Here is a 17,785-nt window from a genome sequence, read left to right on the forward strand (position 1 = left end):
AGAAGGACGAACCTGGAGAGTCAGGAAGATCCAGATTCAAGGCCTGCCTCTGACACATATGAACTGTCATCATGGGCAGGGTACTTGGAGGTAAATAATTAGGCTCTAAGTTACAGGAGAAATTGCTGATTTGCACAAATGGAATGAGTTTTCCATACAAGAAATTTTACTGCATTGATCATATAGCTGAACAGAAATAGAAGCTTTCTTATGAGTGTAATAACTTATTACAGAGTCAAAGTTCCATTTATTTCAAATTAAAAGGCAAAAGTGGACAGATTTTGTGAAGTATAGGTATGATATCAAGGCTAATGATCAGTTCATGGTGATAGGGAGATAGGCCCAAAGGAAATTGAAGCAGATAGGAAGCATCCAGTATATCTAAGTCAATAAGCAGTAAGGAATGAAGAGCTGAATAAGGGATAACTCCTTTTACTTTTATGCTTGATCCCATGACCTTCCCTCTTTTCTAGATTTCATACTAAAATCATTCTTTTTCTGGAATCTTCAACCTTTTTCTAGCTATTGGTTCCTTCCCTGATGCTATCAAACATGCCTATCTCCTCCATCCTTAAAAAATTTCACTAGACCCAGCTATCCCCTTAAGATATCATCCCAAAGCTCTCTTCCCTTTTTTCAACCAAACTTCTTCAAAAAATATATTTATACTTATTGCTTCTATTTCTTTGGGCAGTTAGGTGGCACAGTAGATAAAATGTCTTAGTGAGGAAGAACTGAAATCAAATCTGGCCAGATACTTACTAGCTTTGTAATCATGGGCTTGTAACTTAATCCTATTTGCTTTAATTTCCTCATCTGCAAAATGTTCTGGAGAAGGAAAAAGTAAATCTCTACAGTATCTTTGCCAAGAAAATCCCAAATGGAGCCATGAAGAATCCAAAATGATTGAACAAAATCGATTTTTTTCCTCTTATTTCTCAGTTCTTTGGAATTTGGCTATACACCACATCAATTAACTGAAACTGAACCCTCCAAAGTTACCAAGCAAGTTATTTCCTAATTGTGAAATCCAAGTCTTTTCTCAGTTCTTATCCTTATTATTTGCTACATTTGACTTTTTTGATAAATTCATCCCCAATCTGTCCCATGAAATTAACTTGCATCATCAGTTGGATGTTTCAAACTAGATATCCTGGCTATACATTAAACTCAACATAAAATTTGAACTCAATGTCTTTCCCCTCAAATCTTTCTTTTAAATTTCTCTATTTCTATCAAAGGTAAATGCCATCCTTCCAGGGCCCCAAATTTCATAACCTCAGAATTATCTTTAACTCTTACTCCTTTAAACCCATACACATATCAAATCTTGCTGATTTTTATCTTAACATCACTTGCATCCTACAGCCTCTTCTTTGTTCACACTGCTGCCATTTTCATTTAGGCCCTTTTCAAACTCTTACCTAGATTATAGCAAGAACCTTTTAATTCCTCTGACTTATGTTTTTTTTAACCATCTTTATTCTGCCAAAGAAATGTTCCCCAAGAGCAGATATGACCACATGACATTTCTTTGTAATCAAGTCCAGTGGCTTATTTCTTTTGGGATCGGATATATATTCTTCTATTTAGTTAAGGTCCTACACAACCTGAGCTCAAATTATCTTTACTCACCCTCCTGCCCTCTGAAATACAGCAAAACTGGCCTCTCTGCTCCTCAGTTAATATTCGTCTCCTGTCTTATTGCTTTGCACTAGCCATAGCCTAGGCCTGGGAAAAATGTCTTCCTTACCCTTGATTCACCTAATTCTCTCATCAAGATGTAGTTCAAGTGCAATCTTCAGCAAGAAACTCCTTGTGATTTTCTCGTCCCTCTCCCCATTCTAATGCCTTTTCTCTCAAACCATGTTACATTTAACTACTTTGTATAAATTTGTTCATTAACTCCATATGCATGATATATATATCTCCCCGTTAGAATGTAAGCTCCTTGTGAGTAGGGAGTACTTGAGTACTTGTATCCCCAAGCCTCTTATATAATGCCAGGTACTTGGTGCTTTATAAATACTGCATGTTGTTGATCAATTGGTTGACTACCCTAGTTAATTTGGAGTGGCTTATCACCAGCTTGTTTTCAGAGCAATGGATTTTTCAATCATAATAACTGTGGAGGGTCAACTACTTAGTAATAGAAAGACTGCAATTTGCACTGGCTGAGGTATATTAATATTGTAGATTGTTTAGGTATTAATAACATTAATAAGATGTAAAGAAATAGGAAACTGAGTAATTTCTAAAGGGGAATAAAAGAGGAGAATAATAATAATAATAATAATAATAATAATAAAACAGACAAGAAATTATGAAATAGAATAAGGTATATCATCAAAGAAATGTAGGATTGAAAAGATGGGCCAATAATATTCAAAAGCAATCGTTAACCACCAGTTAGACCATGTGTTCCACTGGTATTAGCTCAATATAAAGAGAATTCTAGTGAATTCATAGATTCTTTGTGGTGAACTTGTGGGAAGACAGGGAGAACTGGAAAAGTTCTTGTGTAATAAAAAAGAGAGACAAAGAAAGAAAGGAGTTTAAAGAAGGTTTGGGGAAAAGATTAATTCAGTTCTGAGCGTGTTATTCAAGATTAGAATGTCATCTAGGCAGTAATTTACAGTAGGAAGTTATAATGATGAATGTGGCCTCAAAGAAGATGTATGAAGAAACACCTTACCTCTGAAATCGGAGGGGAGGAGAAAGAGATTATGGATATGCATATAATTTGAATTTTTTTGAAATATTAATTTTTCCTAGGATACTTTCTCTTTCTTTTTTATATTACAAGTGATGGCTCTCTGGAAAAAGACATAGTGAGAAAAATAGATGGATGTAAAAACAAATCATAGCAATTGAAATCTTATTTGAAAAAAAGAAATAGGGTCAGAAAGGTAGAATCAGAGAATATTAGATCTAGGAAGAATATAAGAAATCAAATTCAATGTTTAATTCTTCTCATTTTACCCATAAGAAAATTGAAACAGATGTTTATGAACACTTTTGTGCTGTCCTCTGTTGGATCACATTTACTCACTTCATCTCATCTGCCATATCAACATGGTAAAAAAAAAAGCCTAGATTCAAAAAATTTTTCCCTCCCCTTTCCAATTAAACAGTTCAAGTAGGTCAAATTGACCTGACTACAGCAACTGATACTGAGTTGTGAGTGGTTATTTTTAATCCAAGAAGTCTTCAGTTAAGGTAAAGTATGTTGAAGATACGTTCTGCAACCTAGGGTTCTTTTTCCATAGGTACACATTATCTGGGAGCTAATCCTGTAAAGAATTTCAGGGAAGACAAGTTGTTTAATCAGCCTACAATCTTTCCCATCACTTTTGTCAGTGACTGACTTAAATCAGATTTTTGGTTGGGAGGCAAGATGTGATACTGTAATGTTGGACTTGGAATCTGGAATCTGAAGACCCAAGTCTGAAACCTGCCTCAGACACTCTAGCTATATCTGGATGTTGATTCACTTTTTGGCCTCAGATCCCAATCTGTTACATGGAGAAAATATTAGCACCTATATCAAAGAACATCAAATAAGAATACTAAAGTACTTTGTAAGCCTTAACAATAATTTAGCTACTAACAAAGGGTTTAAAATACATCATCCTTCCAGTCATCAAGGATTATATTGGTGACAGCCTCAACTCAACATTCTTCAGCTCCCATATTCACTTATTGTCAAATTCTATACTCATATACATCTCCTATTAGTCCCGTCTCTCTATCCACACAATCCCTATCTAATTTAGGACCTTATCACTTCTTACTTGATTTTTTTTAATGCTATTTCTTTTATTTTTTTTGATTACATGCAAAGATAGTTTTCAACATTCATCTTTTTGTAAGCTTTTGAATTCCACATTTCTCCCTCCCTTCTATTCCATTCCTTCTCTGCATGATGAGTAATCTGTTATAGGTTATATATGAATAATCATGTTTAACATATTTCCATATTAGTCATGTTGTGAAATAAGAATCAGAACTAAAGGGAAAGAAACATGAGAAAAAGGAAAAAAACATAAAACGAGTTTGAAAAAGTAAAAATAGTATGCTTTGGTCTACATACTCCATAGTTTTTTCCCTCTGGATGTGGATGACATTTTCCATCCCATAACCTGGAGTTTTCTAAGATGTATTCTAAATTGTTTTCCTTCCTCATGTCTCTCACTACTCCAGTCTCTCCTCCACACAGCTGTCAGTGATTTTCCTAAAATGAGATATGAGCATATCACACCTCTACTAAATAATTTTTGTGGCTCCTTACTACTTCTGGGATAAAACGTAAACTTTAGAATGTGCCTTGAATCCTGCCCCCCAACCTTTCTACAGTCTAGACATTTTCATTGACTGTCCCCAAACCTAGAATTCTCTTCAGCCTCATCTTCATCTCCTTGTCTTCCTTGTTTCTTCTTGGTTCAAGCTAAAACTATCTTCTACAAGTCTTTCTCAATCTATCTTAATGCTAGTGCCTTCCCTCTCTGGATTATCTTCAATTTATTCTGCACAATCTTGTTTTAACATAGTTGTTCCCTTGTTGTCTTTCCCAGTAAGTAACCTGGTAACTCTTTGAGAACAGGGGGGTTTTTGCCTTTTTTTGTATCCATAGGAGGTAGCATGGTGCTTGATACATAATAGGCACTTAAATACTCTTTGACTAATTCATCTCCGTTCTTCTTGCCTTTGTACCAAGCATCTCCCAATACTGGAATACATTCCCTGCTTCACTGGCACCTCTTGGAACTCCTTAGATTCACAAACTCCAGATGCTAGTCCTTTCCCATGTCTGTGTGGGTATATGTCTCCCTGTGCAGGTATATGATGTCTTTGTATCTACAATGCTTAGCAGTAGTGCTTAATAAATGCCTAATGATCTCTTATTGCTCATAGCAATTCTGCAGATGATGAACCAGTCATCTGTGAGGAATCCAAGTTCCAGTCAGATGAGGAATATGAGGCTCCAAGGGATTATGGGATTTGCCCGGCATCACAGTGTTAAGGCAGCATTTCAACCCAGATCATCCTGACTGCAAATCCTGTGCTCTTCTTGCACAGTAGATAATGTATGCCAGAATGATCAGTCACTGTACCAGATTGTTTCATTTAAGTATCTGAGTTTTTGTCTTTGAATATTATTCATAAAGGATCTATCTACCTCTCTGTGGTAGTATTAGCAGAAAGAAAACAAGACCAGCAGTTCTAGTTCCTGACATGAGCTATGTAATCAGAGGCAAATCACTTGCTTCTCCAAATTTTAAGTTCTTTCATGTGTAAAATGGGGATAATACTTGCAAAATCCACCTCATAAAATTGCTGTGATAAAATTTTTTTTTCAAATCACAATATAAACTTGTATTACTACTTCAGAACCTACTATTACCACTACTGCCATCTTCTGTTGTAGTGTAGCCTTTATATAAATTATCTCATTTGTTTCTCATAAAAGGAGAAAGTTACAAGGAATTTTAAAAATTCTTTCTTTGATATTAACTAAATTATTGAATTGGAATACAATTGCCTGAATGTATAAATTACTTCCCCATCTGAAAGTGGCTCTTTCCAATCAGATCTCTATATATCAAGTATATACTTTATTATATTTTAAATTGTATTGCATTCATCTGTGATCATATCTCATTTCCCTGCTAGCTTGTAAAGCAACCTCAGGACAAGGGCTTGGTCTTATTCACTTTTGTGTTCCCCTTGGTCTAGTCTAGTATAGTAGACTGCACATGGTAGGGTTTAATTTGTTGACTGAAAAACCAATAAGCACATGAAAGAAAACAAATTTATTTCAGGTCATATCTTTCTTTCTTGAGGAGCCGCAAACATTCATCAAGACAAATATATAGAATGCCAGAAGCAGTAATCTCACATTACAGCAAGTAAATGTTTTGCAGAATGGAAGTTATTACAATTCATGTTAACATTTCCATCCTGTTCATATGTACACATAAATGAATATCCTATAAAAGACCTGTGTTATAAAATTTTTCTTATTCCCAAATGGCTTTATTGGCTTGTCTTAATTAATATTTTAAAGTAAAATGTAAACATACCAAGGGTAATTTTAGGAGTATTGTAATTTTATATCTGAGATTTTGAAATAAAAGATCAGGCAGAGGAAACAACTATTCTCTCAACTCAAATACTTTAGGGAGCAATTGTTTATCTTTGCTATGTTTAGCAGATCAAGGCTAAAGACCCCATGGTCAGTAACAACCCCTCAGCCAAGGATGTATAACATCCATCACACATCTGTTTCTGCAACAGTATATGTTTTAAAAGTTACAAATTTCTTTACAAATAAGCATAATAACATTACTAATTACACAACCAACTCTAATTAGAAATAATCTCAAAATATACCAGAGAAACTCCTTCATATTTTACTTAGTCTAGTCCTGAGGTTTTAAAAATGTCTTCTTAGCTTTAACTGGTTTTATGTTACCATTTTCATCTTCATCATACTGTGCTCGATCTCTCTTTTTAGCAAACTTCTTTCCAATTGTGCCCACCAAACTTTCATACCTATAAGAAATTATAATAGTAAATTTATTTTTATTATTAGCAGTGTGAATTAAGATTTGTCAATAATCCCAAATGGTATTTGTAACATGAAATTATGGGAGTCAGTAGAATGGTATAAAACTATGGCAATATATTTAACTTCACTGTCAGGAAATTGCTATGGTACTTTTTACACTTTCCTACTAAACTAATGAGTTATATATTAATCATCATGCTATCAATAAGCACTAAGATTGGCCACCCAGGGTGTCAACAAGTCTGGGATTAGAAATGCTGATTCAAATCAAGTATTCTTAGTGTTGTTGTCCTGTTCTTCATCCCTTTCTCTCCCCAACTCTCATAACTCTAGGGGAGAGTGACTGGCAGAAACACTATAACAGTATAAGTTGGAGGTACATTCGGTATCTCTTTATAAGGCTTTCATTAAGCAATGGCTTGTTACCTTCTGGCCATTTCCTCATCAGACACATCAGCCTCCATTCCTACATCTTCATCTTCTTCCTCTTTATGTTTGGCATTCATTTGGACCATTAATTTCTTAAAAAGAAACAGAGCATTAGAGCTGGTCCAGCTCTGGCTTTATGCAGGACTGCTTCATTCCTAGCAAAAAGGGAGAATGAGGAGAGCAGGAAAAAAGCAGGATACAAATAAAGTTTCAAAACTACTATCCTTGACTTTTAAAGGATTACAGTAAATGTCAACTTCTAGCATTCTGATAAACAGTGCTAGGAAACAAAACCAAGTGAAAATAATAGGTCCTAAACGTTATGCTATTAGAAATTAATAGATGTAGGCATGAATTTTCACCTTATTTTAAGGATCAAGTGATTCCCCTAGCCATTTTCTTATTGTTAAAAAATGAGAATAAAGCAAACTACTTAGTATCACAAAGCAAAACCTCAAAGGAAATATTTTCAAATTGTAGCCTGAATACCCATACATAAATTTAATTGGAAGATCAGTGGTTGCTTAAGATACATAAACTATATATAGATGGGAATCTTTGGTTTGATAGGTGTGGGGGAATTAGAAGGGAACAAAGTAATCAACCATAACTGCATGAAGCTGATTAAGGTCAGTTTAGAGAGGATAGTATCTATGATTGTCAAAGCATGTAAAACATGTGTGTGATGGGGGCTCTGAAATTCCAAAAGCAGTTAAGCAACTTGACCCAGATGTCTGTGGTTTCTGCAAGATTCCTGGGTGAGCAGAAGTCAATTGTAATCTTCATTGTGCAAACGAAGGAAGTCAAAGAATCACATATTACTAAGAATTAGAAAGGACCTTAGAGATTATCTAGTTTAATTCCTTCATTTTACTAAGCAGGTTTGAGTTACTGGGAAAACAGAGGCCCACAAATGTTAAGACAACTGCAGTTAATGAGAAAGGTGGTTTAGAGAATACAGGATGTATGACTTGTAGACCAGTGCCTTTTCTTTTACACCAAAAAGCTTTAAAAAAAATAGTCTGTAAAGAAGAGAAGGGATTTAAAAGAGCATATAATCTCTTCTCCCCTTCCTGCAATTATGCAGATAGGAAGGGTGAAATTACTTTCTCAAGCCCACATAAGTATTAAAAACACAGTTAAAAGTGAAACTCAAGTTCTCTGACTATAAATCTGTAAGTCCTGCCACTATTACACACAAATTCTTTGTACAAAATCCCTGGCTACTGAGATAACAGGAGTGATCTTGGATGATTGCTGGGATGGTAATAGTAAGCACCTTAAGTTCATCTAAAGACAAATACTGTCCCATAGATTTTCTAGAAATCAGTGCTTTAAAAGAAAATTGTGTGTGTGTGTGTGTGTGTGTGTGTATATATATATATATATATATATATAACATACATACATACACATTTTAGTGAAGAAACTGAGAATGACAAGGAGGGCACAGAAGGTTAAGTTTTATTTATAATAAGAATATTCTACTTTGGCTGCCTGTTTAATGCTGAGATTTTTGCTGGGATAATAAGAACTCCTTGGTTTTAAGTGATAGAATCTGTTTAAAAAGTTATTTGAAAGATATTCTAAAGATTATTTTGTTTGGAATAAATAAATTTCTATACCCAAATCAATTGGTTTTTCTGTTCAATCTAGTCAGTGCTTTCCTCATCCTAATCTTTTGAATACATTTTAATCTTCTGGACAATTAGCTATTCTATTACTTATAAACCAAACTCAGAGCAAAAGTATAAAAATTAAAACATTAAAAACTATTGATATTTTTAAAATTGAAAAAAAGGACAATAAAGAAGCAGGGAATTACAAAGTTTTGGGGCTGGCTTTAGGAAAGCCTAGGTTCAGATCCCACCTGATACTCAATAGCCATGTGTTGCTGACAAGTTACTCACCCTCTAAGTACCTCAAGGAACTGTCTGCTGTATTAGATTAAATTTGAGCTGTAATTTTAAAAGTCTGCTACAGAGTTTGCTCTGGAGGTGAAATCATTGTGTGTTATCATAAAACATGACCAAGGAGATTTGTACCTACTGTAAATTTACTATAATCTATTTGGTTATGATGTCACTCCCTCTCAAAATATAAGAATCTTTAACTTTTATCTAAATTTCAGATTTTCTGGAAATGCACCTAAAATTACTTAAGATATATCTACTTGAAAACTTTTCACTCAGATTCACATCATTGTCACTCAGAGACTCAGAGGTCATCTTATGTCATGGATGAGAAAACTTAGGCCCAAAGAAGTGATCACACAGTTAGTAGAATGAAGACTAGATCCATAGACTCCTGACCTCCAGTCCAGTGGTCTTTCCATTGCATTTATAGGCTACTATTGTATTTGAGGACAGATGACTGAATCTCACAACAAATATAGGTTGTAATATAGTATTTGAGGTATAGTGGATAGGGTTCCATGTCTGAAGTCAAAAACATCTGATTTCCAATAAAAGTTCAGATAATTTTTAGCTGTGGACATTAAATCACTTTACATCAGTTTCCTCCTCTGTAAAGAGGTGATTAAAAGAGCACCTAGCTCCCAGAGTTGTTGAGGATGAAGTAAGACATTATTTTTAAGGCAGACAGGACCTGGCACACAGTAGCAAGTTAAAAAAAAGATGGTCAGAATTTGTAAATGCCAGATATGTGAAGGAACAAATAGCCATGGAGCAGCAAATGAAACTTAGAACTCAGCAGAGCTCTTATTTGTGATATGCTTCTAAGGAAAGTTCAGATTATAGAAGTTTTAGATTGAAGGCAGAAAAACCTACATTCAGTGAAACTCTCAAAACCCCATTGATGGGGCAGCTAGATGGCACAGTGGATAGAGCACTGGTCCTGGAGTCAGGAGTACCTGAGTTCAAATTCAGCCTCAGACACTTAATAATTACCTAGCTATGTGATCTTGGGCAAGTCACTTAACCCCATTGCCTTAAATAAATCAAATTAAAAACAAAAACAACTGATGTACCTTTAATTAAGAATCATAGAATTTCAGAGATAAAAGTGACCAGAGAACTTTAAGGGTTTATTCTCTACTGTTTTTTTCCTCTCCATTTTAAATTCTCTCCCTCCTAAGCTATAAGTCTAGTAAAACAAACAAATATAAAGTTTACACATGAAAATGAACATAGTTTTCAAAAACCTTGTCATACAGAATTTACTGTAATGGATTTGTGATCACACTGGTGTGGGTGATCATTCTAGCAATGATTATAAATCATCCATGCCCTCTTCTCTGGGACTGTTGCCCAGATCTTTAATTATTTGCTCAAAACATTGTTAAGCTTCCTATAATATTTTTGGTATTTCTTGAAGAGCAGTGAAACTCTTACACTGTCCATTAAGGTAAATTCTACTCCTTTACAGGAGAATCTATGAAATAACAAAATTTACTCATTCTGCCCTCTTTTAAAAAAACAAGAAATGAAAAATCACTTTCTAGTAACCCCAATTTGGAGAGCTTTTTTTCCAGATTAAGGCCACAACACAGTTGACGAAGTAGAAAAAAATGATATCACTATAGAAATATCTTTTGTACTGTTTACTCAAAGTTGCTCCCATATGTTGTCATGATGGCACATTAAATTCTCCTTAATCAACTCTAAATGGTTTCATTTCACCTCAACTAGGACACAGGAGACTGTCAGGGGAATACAAACTCTAATATTCACCCTTTTTCTGGAGACTCACTATTGCCTAGAATGACACAGAAACTTATCCCAACCTAGTTCTTCCAACCTTTTGGGCTTACTTGTGCAAATCCTTGTATGTATTTGAAACTGAGGCACAGACTAAGTGGTATCAATTCAGTCTTTAATGCATTTTTCATGAAATCATATTATTGATGGCAGTTTTGCTATCTACTTATAAGTTATGACAAAACCCACCAGATAATTAGCTCAATAGGCCAGAAGTCAAATTATTGTATTATGCAGTTTAGTGAACAGAGTTCACAATGAAAAGCCCTAGGGTAGAATTTGCTTAAGACGTTTCTTAACTCTGTGATGAAGGTCATATCACTCTACTTTTAACTGGAAAATGTTGATAATCTCAGGATTGTTGTAAGGGTCAAAATGCTTTATAAAGTTTGAAATGCTCCATAAAGACAAACCATTTATTTTTTTTTTTTGATGTATCTAGTTTGGCAGAGCCTGTTCTTATCAAACACTCTGGAAACGGACTCTTGCCCATTTAGAGAGACACTTCCTAACTTGCCTTGGGGAAAAAACACCAACTTATCATACTTTGGAAAAAAATTCTCTTGTTAATGGGGCTTCTAAACTCAAGGCCCTAAGGGGCTAGCCCAAGACTTCCAACAACCTAATCACAATCTGTAGGGTCTTCTGTAGACTTTTTTTTAGATTTTTCAAAGCAATGGGGTTAAGTAGCTTGCCCAAGGCCATACGGCTAGGTAATTATTAAGTGTCTGGGGTTAGATTTGAACCCAGGTACTTCTGACTCCAAGGCCTGTGCTCTATCCACTGTGCCACCTAGCAGCCCCTTCTGTAGACTTTTACATAAGTAGGTACATCTGATCTACTTTCCTTGCTTCTTTCAGAACTGTTTCCTACCAACTTTCATCTGATTATGGTTTCTGTTTTAGGGGGGGTCTTCATCTTTAAAATAGTCTTTATCTATGATTGGATTTCTCTACCACTCAGTTTTTCTACATCCCTTTTCAGCCTAGACCCTTGACTTCTCTCTACCATACTGGTTAGTCTACCAAATTATAAATTCTTTGAAGACTCAATTAAGTGGCAAATTCATCACTACACTGCTTCCTTGCCCATGATAAGATTATAGAGTAAGGCACTAAGTATTTGCTGAATTTAATGAAACATTGAAGTTCCTCAAACTGAGGCAGCTAGAGCACCAGCCCTGGAATCAAGAGTACCTGAGTTCAAATCCAGCCTCAGACACATAGTAATTACCTAGCTGTGTGACCTTGGACAAGTCACTTAACTCTATTACCTTAAATAAATAAAAAAAAATTTTTTAAAAGTCCCTCAAACTAAAAGGGAACAAATCTTTACTGCATATGCTTACTTTACCACAAATTTGATTTATGAAAATCCAGATGAACAAAATAGATAAATTAGATAATGATTATTTGTTTAAAGCATGTTATAGTAGATAGCACTAAATTTAAAATAGATATACTGTCTGCAATTCTGGCTTGTGATTATATACTGTGTAATCTTAAAGCAAATCAGTTCACTTCTGGCCTCACTTACCTTATTTGCAAATTAAGAGGGGTTGGCCAGATGACCTCTAATGTCTCTTCTGGCAATAACCATTCTATGGATTGATAAAAGAATATGTCATAGGTTGCCTTTATAGCCTATGCATAAGAATTATATTTAATTCAGACAAATAATTTAATGGGAAACTGGAGGTACACAAAAGTGTAAAAACTACCAAAAGTGGAAAAAAATTTCAGCATTTGAATCAAAATCCTAATATTCTTATAGAAGACTGGGATTATGGAATCCCATCTTCAAATCACAATGAGACTAGATGTTGTCCTATACACTCTAATACCTGTTATCTTCCATTGAGGATAAATTATTTTTAAAAATCCAATACTGACAATAGTAATTAAATTAGAAAAATCTCAGATTTGGAGTAACTATTTAAATACCTCGATTTCTGGATTAAACCCTCTGAATGACATTCTTCCATACAAAAGATCTTCACAAAGCATAAAGCTCTGCTCCTCTATTATGAAACTCCTAAAGGGGGAAATATATTTATATGAATAACATATCTTTATTATTTGTAATAGAGAATAGCAAATAAGTCAAGAATAAAATGCAAAACTAGCCAATTTTAGTTTCTTAGTAGACAAAAGAGAAAAGGAAAAGATGGTTTAACTAAAGAAAAATATCAAGTCTGAATATACCACCTAATAATTTTTTCCCCTGGCAAACAGCATCAAAATGAAGAAAGCAAAAGATTAGCAAATCTTCCTAGGCAATTCATTTGCATTTAATTTACTTTCATTTACAGAAAACTTCTTTTGAATAAATGAGACATAATAGATACAAATTCCAATAAACTTACTCTTTCTCCTTAAGTTCAGGTAAATCCAGGTACCAGTGTTCTTCACTGATGATTTTCTTTTCTTCCTCTTCTAGTTGTTTTTTAGTTTCTGCATCCAACCCCCTCTGCATGAACTAGATTGAAAACAATGAACAATCAAGTAATGAGCTAAAGACACTTTTAACTTTAATAAATTTTAATACTCCAAGGATCCATGATTTTATTCCCTCATTTGGTATGGTCTGAAAGTCACCTTTGTGTGATTCTTGGTTCATCACAATAACCTCCTAATTTATCTTCCTCTCCTAAGTCTGTCCCTACTCTTCAATCCATTCTCTACTCATATACCTAAAAGAGATCTGAATCCCTCCCCTTATTCTCCCAATACACATGTATTCAATAAATTCCAGGGCTCCTTCTTACCTCTGGAATCATATATAAAATCCCTTTGGCATTTAAAGCCATTTATAAGCTGGCCCCACTCTATTTTGAGTCTTTTTATATTGTACCCCTTTCTACCAACTGGATGTTCCATTTACATTAGCCTACTTGCTGCTTCTTACACCCAAAATTCCATCTAAAGACTCCATGTGCACTGGCTGTCTCCCAAGCATAAAATGCTCTCAGTCTTCATCTTCAACTCCTCAGTTTCCAAATCCCCAGAAGCTTCTGCTCATACCCAACATTTTGGTTGTAAATCTTTGCATCCCTCTCTCTTCTCCATCCCTTTCAGATAACTTTTCAGTTACATTGTACATGCCTAATATACACACAGCTGTGTCTAGTGTCCCCCCACTAGAATGTGAGCTTCTTCAGGACAAGGATCCAGTTTTTGACATTCTTTTTATCCTTATCATATTGCCTGGTACACAGTAATATTTACCATCTGACTTAAGAGAATTTTCTAAACAATATGGAATTCTTTCTCTTGGTTATCCACCTAGCTATCCATCTCTTATTACTATATGACTGGTCTACCTCCTTTCTGATCATAAATTTCCTGTATAACATACCTATTCCTTCAAAGCTGAGGTCATCATTATAAATATACATATTTATTTCTAAATACTTCAGAGATATTGCAGGTTCAATTCTTGAGTCCCCTAACAAAGTGAATATTGTAATTAATGCAAGTCACATGAATTTTTTGGTTTCTCAGTGAATATAAAAGTAGTCTATTAAGTGTGCAATAGTAGTATGTCTAAAAAAACTCCCAATATATATACTTTAAGTAAAAGATGCTTTATTGCTAAAAAAAAAAAATTAATCATCATCTAGCCTTCAGCAAGTAGTAATTTTTTGATGATGGAGGGTCTTGCCTTGATGTTGATGGCTTCTAACTGGCTATCATGGTGTTTCCTGAAGACTGGGGTGGCTTTGGTGATTTCTTAAAATGAAGTAAAAATGAACTTTGTCACAAAGATGAGCTCTTTTATTTGAACACTTAAAGACCACTGAACTAACTGGTCTAGTTTCAATATTGTTATATCTCAGGGAATAAGGAGAGGGAGACAGGGAGACAGATGGGGAATATCTGGTGGTCAGTGGAGCAGCCAGAGTATATACACACAATATTTATAGATTCAATTTACTATAACATATATTATATATATATATATATACATATATGTATATATATATAGTTCATGCACCCCAAAGCAATTATAATAGTCCCTTCAAAGATCATTGATCACCATGACAGATATAATTATAATAACAATAACAATAATAATTTAAAATTTTAAAATATTGTGAGGATTTCCAAAATGTGATATAGAGCCATTATTTGAATGTGTGCTGTTGAAAAAATGGCTTGCTTGATGCAGGGTTCCCATAACCTTTCAATTTGTAAAAATTCATTAACTGAGAAGAGCAATAAAGGAAAGTGTAATAAAATGAGGTATGCTATTTTCATTTGATTTGCATTTCTCCACTGCTTTTTGTGTTAACTGCTTCTAAGGAGATATTACAAGATTTGCAAACAGTTTCAGTGGGAGATTAATGATAAAAAATGAATGTGTATCTAGGAGTTTAGAATTATAAAAGCACTGCAAAAAATTTAAGTGTAATATATCCCACTCTTCTTCATTCCTGGGTCCAATTTTTCTTCTATTTGTAATGGAATATGTAATATGCCAAATATAAATATTGACGTCAATAGACAGACATCTAACTATTCGAATCATGGTGTGGACAATAGACACTTGCCATTCGTTTGTGTTTTCTTGAATAAATTGATATTATTTCACTAATATTTCACCTCTTTTCACTAATCGTGAGGTTCTTAAGATTCTGAGGCTCAATGCAATCATCAAAAAAAGGAATCTCCAATTCCAACTGGACCATGGGCAGTATATCTCCCAACAACAAGGTTGATGAAAAGCTCTGGTATTCACCTGATTTAGGTGAAGCTATCTTCTTGTTTTATGTCCTATTTGGCAATAATCAAAGGTCACTGAACAATTAGCTTTGTGATTGCATATACCAAGAAATCTTGTCTACACCTTTAAGTCAACTTGCTCCAAAAATTAAAAAAAAAAAATTGTCTATTTCCTTCTCACATTTTCATCAGTCCATTTTGTAGATCATAATTACTTAAAAGAATGAGATAGTTATAAACAAAGTTATATTTAACTGATCTGAAAATAAATATAATAAACTTTAAAATATTCAATTTCATTATGTGGTCAAATAAAAAGAGGGAAGAAAGAAAGACACAAAGATAGGTGATCTAAACAAAGAGATTAAGGGGAGATAAAAGGTCTAGAATTCTCGTCCTTACTCTGGAGCCTATAATGGCTACAAATTACTCCTTAAGTCAAATTAAAACTCTGCTGTGGATTTCAAAGTTTAACAATTATCACTTTGGTGCTGATCCTCAGATTTCTATCTACAATCCCATTTTTCTCTCTCTTGAATTCCCTGACCATTTCTCTAAACATCTTTGGAAGTTATCCAATAGCCAGATGTCTGCAGAAGTCTAAAAATATGACTCATCTTCTATTTCCACCCTTTTCCACTCACACTGATCTGACATCCTCAGTTCTCCTAGTTAACCAAGCCTCAGCATTAACTTTACTTCACAATCAATACTCCCTTCACCAGCCACCATTCTAGTTCAGACAGCATCATTTCTTGTTTGGGTTTTCTTTTTTACAGTTTCCTAGTAGCTGTCTGCCTCCAGCCTGTGCTCCAATTTAGTCTGAACCTTCATTCACTCATCCATTTCAGTTTTTAATAGGCCCAGGAACTATCCTAGATGCTAGGGATAAAAAAGACAAAATGAAATTCTCTCCCACCTAATCTCTGCTCCCTGGCCTTTCTAACTTCCAGCTAAAAAATCTCCCTCTCAGCAGATGGTCGATGCCCCTGGGTTATAGTGTGGCTTCTCTGTCCGCTATTCCCAGTTTATCCTGTATGGAGCATGTCTGTACGCATGTCTGCGTGTAGGCTCTCCTATCAGACAGTAAGCTTCATGAGGGCAGGGGATGAATTTTTTTTTTAACCATAGGACCTTAGTTCAGTGTCTGGTTTAAATAGGCTTTTAATAAAAAGAGGCCTCTGCCCTCAAGCTTCCATTCCGCTGGACACAAAATAAAATAACGTTACCCTCCGGCGGAAACCTTCAAAGGTTTTTTTTTTGTTCCCCCCCCCCCCTACTGCTGGCAGAATAGCGCCCAGCCCTCAGGGTCTGGCACCCGAAACCTGGCATGGTCCGGCGCCAATTTTCCTCCAGGTCGCGGCCTCCGGGACTAGCCCCGGGGCCTCGCCCCCTCCACGCCCGCCACCGCAGCCTCGCCCCGGACCCCGCGATATCCCGTACCTTCATCCGCATCAGGTTCTTTGACAGCTTGGGTTTAGACGTGGCTGCCATGGTGCCTCCACTTGCAGCACCCCGGAGTCCTGGGGGAGAAGCACCGCCGGCGTCGCTCCTGCCTACGTCACTCTCCCGCGCCGGTGGTCTCCCCCGCGGGGCGGGGGAGGGTACCGTGCGAGGCGCTGTGGCAGGGCCCTGTGACGCGCCTGCGCAGTCTGCGGGGTGGCGGCGAGACTAGTGTAGTCGCGCAGTGTGGGCCGAGCTGCTCGCCTGCTGCGCACGTGCGTCTGGGGGTCCCCTCGGTGTTCACTCCTCAGGCTCGGGCCCTTGCCAGCTCCTCCCAAGCCTAACGCCCCCCCCCCCCCGCAAAGATGGGGCTATGTGTTGCCATCCCCGGGGGGCTGGCATGGCAAGGATGCAAAGAAGAGAGAGGAAAAACCACCTCTAATGACGTTGTTTAGGCTGAAAGGGCCTTAGTGGTCATCCACCCCCCTTTAAAAGATGAAGAGAGGTGAAGTAACTGGGGATCAGAGTCAGGACCCCAACCCAGCCTCTTTGACCCAAAGCCAGGGTGATTTTTACGTCTAATTTGGGGTCTTATCTAGTCAAGACTAGAAGGGATTGTAGCAACTATTTCTGAGGAGAAACTGAGTCAAAAAGGGGAAAATGATTTGCCAGAGTAATAAAGAGTCAAAGAATCAGGAGGACCTGAGTTCAAAAGTGATCTCAGACACTTGACACCAGCTGTGTGACCTTGGGCAAATCACCTAACCCTGATTGCCTCACATCCCAGGACATTTCCAGTCATCCTGATTTATTTCTGGTCATTGGACTCAGATGGCTCCAGAGGAGAAAGTGAGGCTGGTGATTTAGCACTCAGATCCAATTTGCATCCTTTTCATAGC

The 17,785-nt window shown here is 36.1% G+C and overlaps 1 protein-coding gene across 1 annotated transcript; it reads right to left on the bottom strand.

Annotated features, from left to right (window-relative positions):
• Window positions 1-5,794: 5,794 nt before the first annotated feature.
• Window positions 5,795-17,017, bottom strand: MPHOSPH6 (M-phase phosphoprotein 6). The gene is made up of 5 exons (XM_074209752.1): window positions 16,887-17,017; window positions 13,085-13,197; window positions 12,663-12,753; window positions 6,998-7,092; window positions 5,795-6,555 (listed from the first exon to the last, which is right to left on the bottom strand). Exons 1-5 carry the CDS (start codon window positions 16,935-16,937, stop codon window positions 6,423-6,425), a joined length of 483 nt encoding a protein of 160 aa, XP_074065853.1. The 5' UTR covers window positions 16,938-17,017; the 3' UTR covers window positions 5,795-6,422.
• Window positions 17,018-17,785: the final 768 nt, after the last annotated feature.

Source organism: Macrotis lagotis, chromosome 1, assembly GCF_037893015.1.
Source record: "Macrotis lagotis isolate mMagLag1 chromosome 1, bilby.v1.9.chrom.fasta, whole genome shotgun sequence".
Taxonomy (NCBI): domain Eukaryota; kingdom Metazoa; phylum Chordata; class Mammalia; order Peramelemorphia; family Peramelidae; genus Macrotis; species Macrotis lagotis.